General features: G+C 41.8%; 2 protein-coding genes across 3 annotated transcripts in view; one reads left to right on the forward strand and one right to left on the reverse strand.

Moving 5' to 3' along the window:
- On the forward strand, positions 1-10,144 carry znf276 (zinc finger protein 276). Of its 2 annotated transcripts, none has more exons than XM_048158519.1 (11): positions 1-337; positions 4,241-4,511; positions 4,815-4,861; positions 4,936-5,184; positions 7,417-7,495; positions 7,577-7,660; positions 7,794-7,889; positions 7,991-8,066; positions 8,139-8,256; positions 8,419-8,518; positions 8,594-10,144. In XM_048158519.1, exons 1-11 carry the CDS (start codon positions 253-255, stop codon positions 8,859-8,861), a joined length of 1,473 nt encoding a protein of 490 aa, XP_048014476.1. In that variant the 5' UTR covers positions 1-252; the 3' UTR covers positions 8,862-10,144. The 2 variants fall into 2 exon arrangements, with proteins under 2 accessions (XP_048014476.1, XP_048014475.1); XM_048158518.1 differs by having other exon boundaries at positions 3-337; positions 4,936-5,250.
- LOC125247244 (Fanconi anemia group A protein) overlaps positions 9,846-13,168 on the reverse strand; it is a 22,779-nt gene continuing 19,456 nt past the window's right edge. Inside the window, 7 exon segments of the mRNA XM_048158502.1 lie at positions 9,846-10,003; positions 12,129-12,212; positions 12,290-12,413; positions 12,490-12,565; positions 12,677-12,779; positions 12,852-12,914; positions 12,987-13,125. Coding sequence (XP_048014459.1) covers positions 9,941-10,003; positions 12,129-12,212; positions 12,290-12,413; positions 12,490-12,565; positions 12,677-12,779; positions 12,852-12,914; positions 12,987-13,125 — 652 coding nt within the window. The 3' untranslated portion in view covers positions 9,846-9,940.

Raw genomic sequence — 13,168 nt, forward strand, 5'->3', positions numbered from 1 at the left:
GAGCGGTGCTGTGACGCTGTTCCTGCACGGAGACGTCACATCCGCTGTTCCTGTTGACAGACAGCAGCAGAGCGCTTCCGGTCGTGTCATGCTCCGTCGTGTTTTCATGAAACATTGGATCATATCATGTGTGCGCGTTCATAAATGATATTTATTGAGGGCGATTCTTCATAACTCCCGCTTGCAGAGCGCGCGCCGCGAGCCGCCGATGAGATGATTGACGTGTGCCACTCATAACCAGAGCAGATACTGATGAAGATGATGAAGAGGAGGAGCAGAGCGAGTAAACGCGCGAGGACTGATGCACGCGCAGCGGACTCACGTGACGCGGACACCGGTGAGATGATGATGTTATGACTGCGGTTTATCATTCATCTGCTCCACATTTACATGTTTCAGCAGCACTAATGGTCATTTACACAACTGGCACATCTAAATATATCATGTTAACTGATTGGAGGATGCAGTTTAGTGTCGTATTCTCAGATCTGTGTAACAAAACTAGCCAATGACCCTCTCCTCATATCAAAACACAGTACAGTCGCTGTTATTCTCAACCTCGACAGAATTTCATGGTACTAATTAATATTTTTGCCATAATTATGATCAATCTTTTCCCACTGAAAATACAACAATTCTAATTTTCTAGTTTATAAACTATTGTTTTCTTTTTTACTCTTCAATTAAAGCAGTATTTCATTTTAAAATAGAGACCATGCCTTTAAAATCCAGTTTTTTGAAGGTAGATTAGCGCCATCTGGTGGGAGTAAAAAAAGAAAAACATCTGTAATACCCTGGTGTAACCACTAGATGTCCGTATAGCGCTATATCAAAAGAGTTAGACATTCTCTAGTGTTTATAGGCATAAATAACTATTTTAATTAAGTTGTGGATTTGGATTTATATGTACACATTTTAAAAGACTACTTTTTGTCATTTTTATTAGTTTGAAACGTTGATTTGAAGTGTCAGTTTTTGCATTAATTTGACTACAGTCAAACCTGAACACGGAGATTTTGACATTAGAGCTGCACGATTCTGGATATAATGAGAATCACGACTGTTTTTGTTTCAAATAGAGATCATGATTCTCCCACAAATCTGAACAGACAACTAAACAAATTATATAGTATATAAAAAAGTATATAACAATTATATACTAATTGCTGCAGTCTATTAAAAATATTTAAGTTAATTATAAAAATGAGTGAATGATTCAATGACTCACTCATAACTACTTCACTTGTTTCATTACTGGATGAATCAGTGTTTGTGAACGAATCATTCAATGTCAAGTACATCTTTAACAGTCACTTGTCGCCACCTAGTGGCGTAAACGATGTAATCGATAAAACAGTAATTTGAAGCGCCAAATTAGTTTTAAAAGGCGTTTTGATTGCTAACGTAGTGACTTCAGTGTTTATATTCGAACTATAAACCTTTATCTCAGTACTTCAGTGATCATCTGTGTATCTGTAACACAGAAATAACAATATTGTCTTGTTCACTATTACTTTAATCCGAAATCGATGTCATTAGAAATGAGATCACGTGGGTGTTTGAATCGAGATCGAGATCTTTTCACGATTAATCGTGCAGCTCGACATCAAAATTAGCAAAACTATAACACAAATGAACATGAATGCTTTATCAGAGGTTAATCAACCCAATTTCAACTAGTGATCGACCGATATTGATTTTTTATAACCGATACCGATTATTTGCATGTTTATGTACCTGATAACTGATATTTATTCAAAATAAATGTTAAAAGTCTAATGTTTTAAAATGGAGAAAATAAATGACAGGGGAGTTATATCACCTTTGCAGAAATATAATTTATTTTAAACAGATTTAGAAGGTTTATGTGCCATTTAATAGGTTTAAGAGTGAGGAATAATTCACTGGGTAATTTTAATTTAATTCACTGAATAATATTAGCTGGAATATATAACATTGTCAGGAAAGTAACAAACAAAACAGCATACATCATTGCATTTTCCAACTAGTGTTATTAATTATTATGTTTTGTCGGTCTAGATCATGAAATGCTTTCTGACAAAGTGCTGTTTGACTATAGCTTAATCAACCGCGATCGCGCATGGAGATAATAAATAATTAATTTCCACAAAGCGGTAGGCTATATTTATATGTGTATTAGCGAAATAATTGTTATGTAGTAAATGATAATATAATCTAGTGTGTTTAAACAAGATAATCTTGTCAAAAGTTTCATTCAGTGGCCGTGCTTAAGCCTCCTGATCATCCGTCAGTTGCTAAGCAATATGAACGAACTTTTTCTTCTAGACTAACGGTGAGCAAATACAACAGATAGAGAATTAAATTCAGCGCTTTTATTTTCAACATGCACTCATTCATGTCTGTTTTATTTAATTCATGTAAAGTTACGTCTTTATTGGGGCAGGACATGACGAATTACACTACGTGACTCAATGAGTTCGTCTCAATTGTTTAGAAACAAGCTGCATAAATTAACTATATCAGGAATTTATGTCTCAGATCTCATTTGTGCATGTCTGTTATGTTAAATAAAGTTGATTCATTAAAGCAAACCAAGTAGAACATATACTTTACCTGTGCACTGAGTTGTTGTTGACTGATCTCCTCAGACGCCCGGGCTGCAATGGCGGAAATCTCAAAACGGCCACAAGATGGCGCCGTAAATCGGCGAATCCGATATTACAAAACCGATACCCGATTATGGAAAAGTGCTTAAATATCGGGAAAAATATCGCTAAACAGATACATCGGTCGATCACTAATTTCAACCTCTTACTTGAGTCTTCTGGCTCACTTTTGCCATGTTGTTACAGCCGCACCGGTTCATTTGTGTGTGTTTGAGTGCGTGTTTTGTACTCAATGGTTTAGAGTTTTTAACCCCTTCATTGCTGTGCACTTTTTTCCTGCATCATGGCTGATTTGTAGATTATACACCCAAAAAAGTAACTGTATTTTTGCGCATTTCCCGTTAATTTCCTATGGGGGTCATTTTTGACCACAAACAACACAAGCGTGACGTAACTTTTTCAAATCAGGTCCACATTTTTTTTTTTTTTTTTTTTTTGTGGTCACATGGCCGCTGCCATAAAAGTCAGTTTTGTACCATTTTGACAAAGTAGCAATTTTTAAAATTTCAACTTTTTTTTTTTTTTGGTATAAAATGAGACCAAACACCAGAGGGTGAACAGTAGCCCGATTCTGGCCCCATCCACACGGAGACGTGTTTCTGTGTATACACACACATTTTGTATCGGATAGGCGTTTCATCCACACGAATCCGGCGTTTTCGGAAGGTGAAAATTATGCGCATTTCCAAGTCTTATTCGCTGGTTTAAGTGCATCTCTGTGACAGAATTACAGCGCCACATACTGGTCCGGCATGTATACTGCATCATTTTGAGTCGTTTCAGTGGTTTCGTGTGGACGCAGATATTTCTTGAGACGAGGAAAAAAGATTGGTTTAGGGTAAGCTCCGGCCTCTGTGTGAAAACTGTGGATTTGGCAACCCATCTGCTACTAGCAGGTTTCTCTATTGGTTAATCCATGAACTGTTTATTGATTGGTCAATTAACCTAACGATAAAACAAAGATAAATCTATCCAGTCTGATTAGTTTATTAACCCTGTGTTTAACTAATAAATATAAATAACCATAAGTTATACTGTTTGTTTTTTTTTTCAGCGTTTTATTCAAACATTTTCTCATGAAAAATACCTGCTTTATTTTTTAATGTTGGGGAAAGTTAATTTGTAAAGTACCAGAAATTAAACGACATTTATCAGTAATACAAATGCCTAAAATCAGTCTAAATTCAGTATATTGCTGATATATTTCAGGTGTCTGTATATTTGATAGAGATTTTTCCTTATGAAATACTAACTATTCAAGAACCCTGTTACAAACACTGAAGATCCCAAACTATTATATTACATTTCTAATACTTCAGATATAAAGCAGTCAAATAAAGTCGACACAAACATTTAAAAGCACATTTTCATAAAAACTTGACTTTTATTCAAATATACACACATAATTAACAGGTTAAGATCATTTCTCTCCGCTGCATGTGTTGTTCGTTGCTCATTTACAGTGATATTCTCCACCTGGTTGCATTTTTATTTAGTTTCAATTAATTTAATTTCAAGTTGACCTCCAACAAGAACTATTTGATGAAGCTGGTTTGATGACGCTGACCTCTGACCTCTCTGTCCTCCCACAGGCCGGATGAGCACGGGCTTCTGTCGGCTGTGTCACGGGAAGTTCTCCACGCGGCGGCTGCGGCAGGCGTTCGCGCAGCTGCAGGACGAGTCGTGCGGCGTCTATCCGCTCTTCTGCTCCGACTTCCAGCAGCTCCTCGGGGTCCCTATGGAACGAGATCCCGCTCTGTCCCAGTTCATCTGCAACAGCTGCCACGCCCAGTTCTACAAGTGCCACAGCATCCTGCTGGACTTCAGGAACAGGGTCAACCTGACGCCCCTCGCCAGAGACAGGTGACTGCACTCACCAATGACCTAACGGGATAGTTCGCCCAAAAATGATCGTTCTGCCATCATTTACTAAGAAGAAATTTAAAGAATGTCGGAAAACAAACAGTTGATGGACCCCAAATACACAAAAATACTATGGAAGTCAATGGGTCACATCAACTCTTTGGTCATTTTTTGGTGAACTATGCCTTAAAAATACATCAAGATGTTTTGAATTGTGAAATTGTTCCCTATTATTTTCATAATTCAAATTTTCATCACAATTTCGATGTCATGGTGACGGAACGATCCTGTGGTCTCCTTCAGGAGCAGCACCGAACGCTCGTCCTCTCAGGAAGACATGGCTTTATTCCGTAAGTGCGTGTTCACAGACGTGTGCGAGTCGTTGCCGTGTGTCCTCTCGTCTCACTGCTCTTGTGTTGGCCAGGCTCACACATCACGTCGGACAGAAGCTGTCTGCACAGTCTGGTGTCGTGGACGCACAGTCACGCGGAGGGCTGCCGTTCCTGCCCCGACCTGCAGGAGGTGCTGGAGGGCCAGTGCAGAGGCGCTCTGAAGCTGGTGTGGGCATGTGTGGACGGTCACAGTTACGCGATGGACACCAGACCAACCGCTGAGACTCAACGTGACGACACGGCCAAAGCGAACAGTGAGCAGCAGCGAACCGCGTGGAGAGGTAACAGCGTCCACACGGCGAGATCAGGTGAAGCCGCTGCGCCTCAGAATCACAGCGCGACGCCAGGTGAGGCGCCAAAACACGTGTTCATAAACCACTTAAAACAAACCGTTTAGTCCGAACAAAAGATTCAAATGAGCCGACTCTTCAAATGAGCGCAAAGACTCATGCTGCGTTCACACCAGACGCGACTTGCGCAAATAAATCGCGCGTAGTTGGACGCTTGAACATTTTGAGTTTACTCGCTTCATTCGCGCGTGAAAATCCCTTCACAACAGACGTGAATTCGCGTCATGAGAGGGGCTCTCCCGCTCCTTTATGTGTCCCAGACTCTCCCACTGCTTTCTGCACACTTCCTCTGAATAAACACAACTTGTCAGTGGGGAAATAATTGTAAATTACAGCGAATAAGCTCAATTGGTCGTCTTTAGTTGGCTTGTAGTCTTAATATGTATATATATAGCTAAAATTGAGTAAAGACCGTTTTTTACAACTTATCAGATTGTCCGACCTCCTCACTCACTTTCTTTCAAACACGATCCTTTTTATTTCTGTTTCTATAAATGTATGAAGATGTACCGCGACGATGATTTTGTCCTCCATTGTTGTTTCGAATTTCTGCCTCAGCTCGCTACGTCACGTTACTACTAGAGCAAGCTCCTGATTGGTTAACGCGGCGCGGAAATTCGCCAAAGTTCAGATTTTTCAACTTGCGCGATTCACGCGTTAAGCAATTCGCGTCTTTGCATTGACTTAATATGTAAATCACTCGCGCTTACCGCTTCATTCGCGTCCGGTGTGAACGCACCACTCATGAAATGGTTTCTGATTAATTTTTGGGTTTGTTTTTGGGTGAAAAAAATGCTATTTTAATTCACAGTGGATGCTTTGAATTAGAACATAGTTCCACTGATAGTTTGCCGTGTTCACAAAATACCAGGAAACTCTGTGACGTCAATAATCAGAAATGACCTTTGAACACCATTTTGTTCATCTACCCAAATCAGAAGGAATTTAGATTCACTATCTGTTAGGGCTGGGTAAAAAATATTGATTTCTCGATTTTAATCGATTCTCTTTTTATGAACCGTTATTGATTCTTAAATTCAAGAATCAATTAGTCTAGTCTGTTTTCAGTTGATGAATGAGCAGAATATGTAGCTCCTCCCATCCAATAAATCGCAATAATCTTTGTCTTTGTTACTTTTGATATGAAGCAAAGTCTCAGATTTCAAACGACGTCCATCTTATTATGAGATTCAACAAATAAATACCGTTTTGGCGCTGTTTAATGTGGCGTGACGGATCGCTTTAGCGCCTCAGTTAAAGAGAAGCATGTGATCATCCTCTCCTCCGCTTTAATACCAGTTACAGCGAAATAAACACATGAACATCTGAAGGTATGATAAAATATACAGTACAACTTACTGAAATCCGTATCATGTCTCGTGTAATCGCTCAATCAGTGTTTCAACCTCGGAAAGACGTCAATAAAACAGCTTCAATGTCACGTGACGTCACATTTACCTCAGAAAAACATATTCAGTGACCATAAACTCATTAGTCAGCTAGAAAAGTGCTCTAGAGAGCAGCATTCTGATATACATATTCATTATAATTTTAATGTTCTTCAATATTTAATGCATGTTTGAATAAATCAGCCACGATTTAAATGTTTATATTTAAAAAAAACGAATTGGAGTAGAAATATGATTATGTAACTCTAAACATAATCATTGAGTGTAATTTAAGTGTTTGTATATAAATAAGTTAATTTAACCTTCAATATTATTATAGTAGTACCAGCTGACTCTCATGTGTAGTTTACAGCATTAGCTGAGAGATTTGTTTCCTGTGCTGTAAAAAATTTGCCATGTGCTGAAACTGAAATACTACATCCGAAATAATCGATATTGAATCGAAATCATGTGAATAATAATCGAATCAAATTGTGAAAATTGTGTCAATACCCAGCCCTACTATCTGTCCAATTTGATAACTTTAACAATGAAAATAAACTCCATGCTTCTTTTGTATTAGGAAACTTTTACAGTAAGAACAGCAGCGGACCCAACATCGAGCCCTGTGGCACACCATATTTAACTTTTTTAAATATATGACACTTTTACATTTACATAACTTGTTACTGGTCAAATAAATAAGTGCCTTTGAGGCTGCAAGGATCATCTGTTCAAAAAGACACAAAAATGCAATATTTTCTTCATGTTTCAGACACGCGGTCCTGTGAGGAGACGGCCGCTCCTGCAGCTCCGCTGCTCATGGACGATGCGGACAGTGACCTCTCAGACAGGTAAACGCAGATGCAGATGCTCCTCAACAGCCCAAGAACACCCATGAGATCTGTTAGTGAAGCATGGGATTGTGTTTTCAGGAACATGTTGAGTGACGAGGAGTGTGAGGACAGGAGGAAGAGCGGCTCATCTGAAGACAGCTCCGATCTGAACCCTGACAAACGGTAAAACTTACACCAGCTCAGAGTTCAGCTGCCAAAACAGCTCAATAACCCTCAAATGATCATGTGAGGTGAAACACACCGGTCACTAGTGTGCACTGAATAAAGATCTCTCACACTCTTTCAATTGTGTCAGTTCTTCAAAGAGGAAAGAGACCAAGACTGTGGAGCCCAAAGCCAGGAGGAAACCTGGACCAAAGCCTGGCTGGAAGAACAGCATCAAGGCAGAGCGGTAAAACGACGCTTAATATTGTTTCATTGCACTGCGCTCTGGGAGCCCATTTTTGGGCGCATTTTGCGTATAGATTCACACTGTAAATGTTTTTATCATAGAGAGGAGCTGCCCACCATCTACAAGTGTCCTCATCAGGGCTGCACGGCCGTGTACCGAGGAGCCGACGGCATGAAGGTACTGACGCTCACCTGAAGCACATGTCCACTGACCTTATGAGCTGAACTCACTGAATGTGTCCCGCTGCAGAAACACATCAAGGAGCATCACGAGGAGGTGCGGGAGAGACCCTGCCCACATCCCGGCTGCAACAAGGTCTTCATGATCGACAGATACCTGCAGAGACACGTCAAGCTCATTCACACAGGTAACAGCGCGCCATTCTGCCAGTGACGAAATCACTAAGAGAATGAACAGGATGTTTGTGAAGAGCTGAAGGGATGCCATCCATTAAAGTGTCACAGAAAAGAATATGATTTCCGTCTTTTTCGTATATGAAGTTGTCTATGTTTATGGCTCCCGTCCCCAGAGGTGAGGAACTACATCTGTGACCAGTGCGGCCAGACGTTCAAGCAGAGGAAACATCTGTCCGTTCATCAGATGCGTCACTCCGGAGCCAAACCGCTGCAGTGAGTATCAGCCGCTCAGAGGCTCACCGCTGCATCACGTCTCATTCACCGTCGCCGTCTGTCTGTGTGTTTCAGGTGCGAGGTGTGTGGCTTCCAGTGCCGGCAGCGGGCGTCCCTCAAGTACCACATGACCAAGCACAAGGCCGAGGCTGACCTGGAGTTCGCCTGCGTGATATGCAGCAAGCGCTTCGAGAAGGCGCACAATCTGAACGTGCACATGTCTATGGTTCATCCTCTCATGCAGGGCGGCAGTGTTCCCGCTCCGCAGGATCCAGCTCAGACGGACCCGCGCCCACCTGACATCAGCTGTGTGCTGGACGGCCTGACGGACCACCCCGTATAGAGCGGATCCGGACACGACCTCTCTTCAGATGAGCGCGTGATCAGAGACACATCCAGAAACGCTGGAATAGCGATCTCGAGCTCGTCACATGTGTGTAAATGTCCCATCAGCACCTGCTCAGGGCTCTCTTCCAAACCACACTGAGCTGCTTTGTTAGGGCACCTTTTAAGTAAACAGGTTTGCTCACATCTGACACAGATATAATATTGTTTTTAAACACAAGATCTGATTTTTCCATCTCCGTTCTGAGCCACTTCCAAATGTGGTTTTAAATCTGATACATATCCAATATCTGGACATCTGACCAACATCTAAACACATGTATCCCATCCCAAGGCGAGGGAAATGCATTTACCCACCAAGATGGCTTAATCAGATCTGGTGTGCATTAACGTCAAAGAACCAGCTGACGTGAATGACATAAATCATTGCATATGCAGCCGTTCAGCGTGTCAGCTGAGAGCGATGGCCAGTGGAATCACTCTAGTTTGAGCAGGGATTCATGTAAACTGAAGAACACTGAGCCAAAGCCGCACATGCAGCAAAACCTGTGGCAGGAAGTGAGCAGGTTTAGTCTTGTCCGGTTCACAGCGCTCACTATAACCGCTCCGTAATCTCAGGGTTTGATCCAGAGTTTGATGAACGTGTGATTCACTTCTCTGCTGAACATGAGGAGACTGTGCTCCTTAACAATTTTAAAAGCTTTACATATTCTAAAATTTGATTTATATACATATTTTATTATATTTAAAAGCTGAATATTAAGTTAAAGTATAACTGCTTGTGTGTAGCGCATTAAGGATATGAAATACATCTAGATAACTAGCAGCAAAGGCCGGGTGATGTCCGTCACTGTGAGCTGCTGTAGTCTGGAGCGGGAGGTGCGGTGGGCGTGGCTTCACTGCGTCACTGGCAGCTGATTGGTGGGTCTCTCTGCAGCAGCAGCTCACTGGAGTTTGGAGCAGAGCTCAGGACAGACAGCAGTGAGAGCTCATCATGGTTTATTGTTACTCTCAGTCAAACACAAACACAGTCCCGTCATAACATGAAGAGTCCCATCCGTCACCTGTCGTCGTTTCTCATGTGAGGTGTGCGAGCGCCGCTGATATCTCTGCGTCCAGCTGCTCGTATTCTGAGCACAGCTGTGGGAGAAACACACACATCAGGAACAAACACTCAGATCTGCACTGATTCATCATTAACCGTCACTTATGAAGCGGCTTGTTAAAGGGTTTGTGTTTTAATGTGTCCATAATAAACAAATACATTCAGTTGTACGTGTTTCCAGGTTTCCAGCCACCTATCTTTATGAAAAATGTTTAATATGCACTGAATATCTGAAATCTCACATTGAAATAACACTTCAAATGAGCAAAAACGAGTGCCGTCCCAACAGTGTTGGGCTAATGCATTACAAGTAACGCGAGTTACGTAATCAGATTACTTTTTTCCAAGTAACTAGTAAAGCAACACATTACTTTTAAATTTGCACCAAAATATCTGAGTTACTTTTTTAAATAAGTAATGCAATGTACTTTATTTACCCATGTACTGACTGACAGAAATCGAGAGTAAGTGCAGAGGCGTTGTGTGAACATGATGGTTATTCTAGACTAAATGTTAGCGTACATTTACTCATTTACTTCTTCTCCTGTGTCCTATTCTTCTGCAGTCCAGAATGGCAGCACAGCTGAAAGGTTTGTTTGAGCTGCATCCTCTACTGTACAGACGTGAATTTGCATTTCCTTCAGCCTGAGGCTTATTCATTTCACTCTGGGTGTGAAAGGGCCTTTGCATTTGCCAAAAATAACACTTTTTCTTATAAAAACAAATGGCCCAGATGAGGAAAAGTAGCCAAGTAACGCAATTAGTAACGCAACACATTACTTTCCACAAAAATTATCTAAGTAACGCAATTGATTACGTTTTTAGGGAGTAACGCAATATTGTAATGCATTACTTTTAAAAGTAACTGCGTCCCAAACAAGCATTTAACAGCAGATGTGGTGACTTTACCAACCAGCTCTTTCATTTAACCGCCATATTGCAGTTTCTAAAATTCACTGAAACAAACTTCTAAAGGTCTGTTCAGTAATCACTATGTAACTGGATGACAATTTAAAGGGGTCCTTGACTATGATTTGACTTTTTTAACTTTAGTTATTGTGTAATGTTGCTGTTTGATCATAAACAACATCTGCAAAGTTACGACACTCAAAGCTCAATGCAAAGGAGATATTTTCTTTTACAGAAATCTCTGTTTAAAGGGATAGTTCACCCAAAAATGAAAATGTGATGTTTATCTGCTTACCCCCAGGGCATCCAAGATGAAGGTGTCTTTGTTTCTTCAGTTGAACACAAATGATGATTTTTAACTCCAACCGTCGCCGTCTGTCAGTCAAATAATGGGAGTGGATGAGAACTCGAACAATAAGAGTCAAAAAAAACATGCACAGACAAATCCAAATTAAACCCTGCGGCTCGTGACGACACATTGATGTCTTAAGACACGAAACGATCGGTTTGTGTGAGAAACCGAACAGTATTTATATCATTTTTTACCTCTAAAACACCACTATGTCCAACTGCGTTCATCACTCGTTGAAGTATAGTGCCAGACATAACTGTCGTTGTCAGAGCGCGATCAGACATCACTAAACGAGTGCTGAACGCAGTTGGACATAGTGGTGTTTTAGAGGTAAAAAATGATATAAATACTGTTCAGTTTCTCGCACAAACCGATCGTTTCGTGTCTTAAGACATCAATGTGTCGTCACGAGCCGCAGGGTTTAATTTGGATTTGTCTGTACGTGTTTTTTTTCTCTTATTGATTGAGTTCCCATTGACACCCATTATTTGATTGACAGACGGCAACGGTTGGAGTTAAAAATCATCATTTGTGTTCGACTGAAGAAACAAAGTCACCTACATCTTGGATGCCCTGGGGGTAAGCAGATAAACATCAAATTTTCACTTTTGGGTGAACTATCCCTTTAACATGATGGCACATGCTAATGGATGAGTTGAATCAACTCCAAAGATTTGAAGTGTTTTACCCGCAGGAATACGGACACTGGTGGTGTTTATGATGTGAGCTGCAGCACTTTATCTACACACCTCCTGCCAATTAATATAATGGTGTATAATTGCTCCATTACTGTAAATACTACTGTCTCTGAAACAAGATCGTCCAGCCAGGGTGAGTGACCTCAAGCATGTAGGAAAATCTTCAGTGGAATTATCAGAAATGTGTGTGTGTGTGTGTACCTGTTTTCTCTGGCTGAGCGTCAGACAGTTGCGTGAGCTCAGAGAGATGCTGCTCATCAGAAGTCGCCGGGCCTCCAGCAGGACCTGAGACACACAGGACACACGTGAGGACGTACAGACGATTGAACCTGTGAAGAGACGTCACAGGACGCCGGTCTGACCTGCTGCTGCGAGCTGTTCATGAAGAGCTGACTGAGATCCCTGTAGCAGACGGCAGCGCTGTAGAGGAAGCCAGGAGACCGAATCGCTCGCTCCAGGACCTCTGACTCCACCGCAGTGAGAATGCTGGGAAATGAGCACAGAAAGCCGTCAGCAGATGCACACATGAGCGTTAGATTAAAACATGAGTGCTTCCTCTCACCTGTAGAAGGCAAACGGCATCAGTCTGAGTATCTGAGGAGACGCCACACGTGACGTGAAATGAGACAGTCTGTGATCTGTGAGAGAAGAAACCAACCAATCACAGACAGACAGAAACAGTGTAAAGCTATCTCATGTTTGATTGTTATTAATTACTGTTTATTAAGGCTGACAGGACTTGTTCACACCTGATCCAGACTGATCAAACAGCCGCAGCCAATCAGAATCGTGCACGAGGTGAGTGAGGAGATAGGCGCTCACGTCTCTGACGCGCTTCACACACGCCACAGCCTGGAAACACACATCATCAGTGACGGTCCTGTTCCTGCTGAGGGCATGTGTCTGAGTTGTGTTGTGTGATACCTGTTCGCTCAGGTGAGCGGAGATGAGCTCTATGACGCTGTAGAGAAACAGGAAGAGCGAAACCTACAGAAGACAAGAAAAGCATCAGAACAGGAAGCTCTCTGTAGACCCGTGAGATCATGTGACTGAACTGACCTGCGTGTCTGTCTCGTCCAGCTGTCTGAGAACCCGTTTCAGGATCTCACTGTCTGATCCCCTCAGGGAACTGTGCAGAGATGCGGCCAGCAGCCATGATGGAGCCGGTGGCGCAGCGGACACCAGTCCCCGAACCAGCCTATACAACCACACAGACGAATCAGAGCGGATCTTAATCACAT

The sequence above is a fragment of the Megalobrama amblycephala genome, linkage group LG15 (assembly GCF_018812025.1).
Source record: "Megalobrama amblycephala isolate DHTTF-2021 linkage group LG15, ASM1881202v1, whole genome shotgun sequence".
Taxonomy (NCBI): domain Eukaryota; kingdom Metazoa; phylum Chordata; class Actinopteri; order Cypriniformes; family Xenocyprididae; genus Megalobrama; species Megalobrama amblycephala.

Coding starts and splice junctions, on each gene's coding strand:
- znf276 (XM_048158518.1), top strand. CDS start 253: ATGAAGATGATGAAGAGGAGGAGCAGAGCGAGTAAACGCGCGAGGACT. Junction 7,661..7,793: donor GATCTGAACCCTGACAAACG/GTAAAACTTACA, acceptor CAATTGTGTCAG/TTCTTCAAAGAGGAAAGAGA. Junction 8,257..8,418: donor CGTCAAGCTCATTCACACAG/GTAACAGCGCGC, acceptor TCCCGTCCCCAG/AGGTGAGGAACTACATCTGT.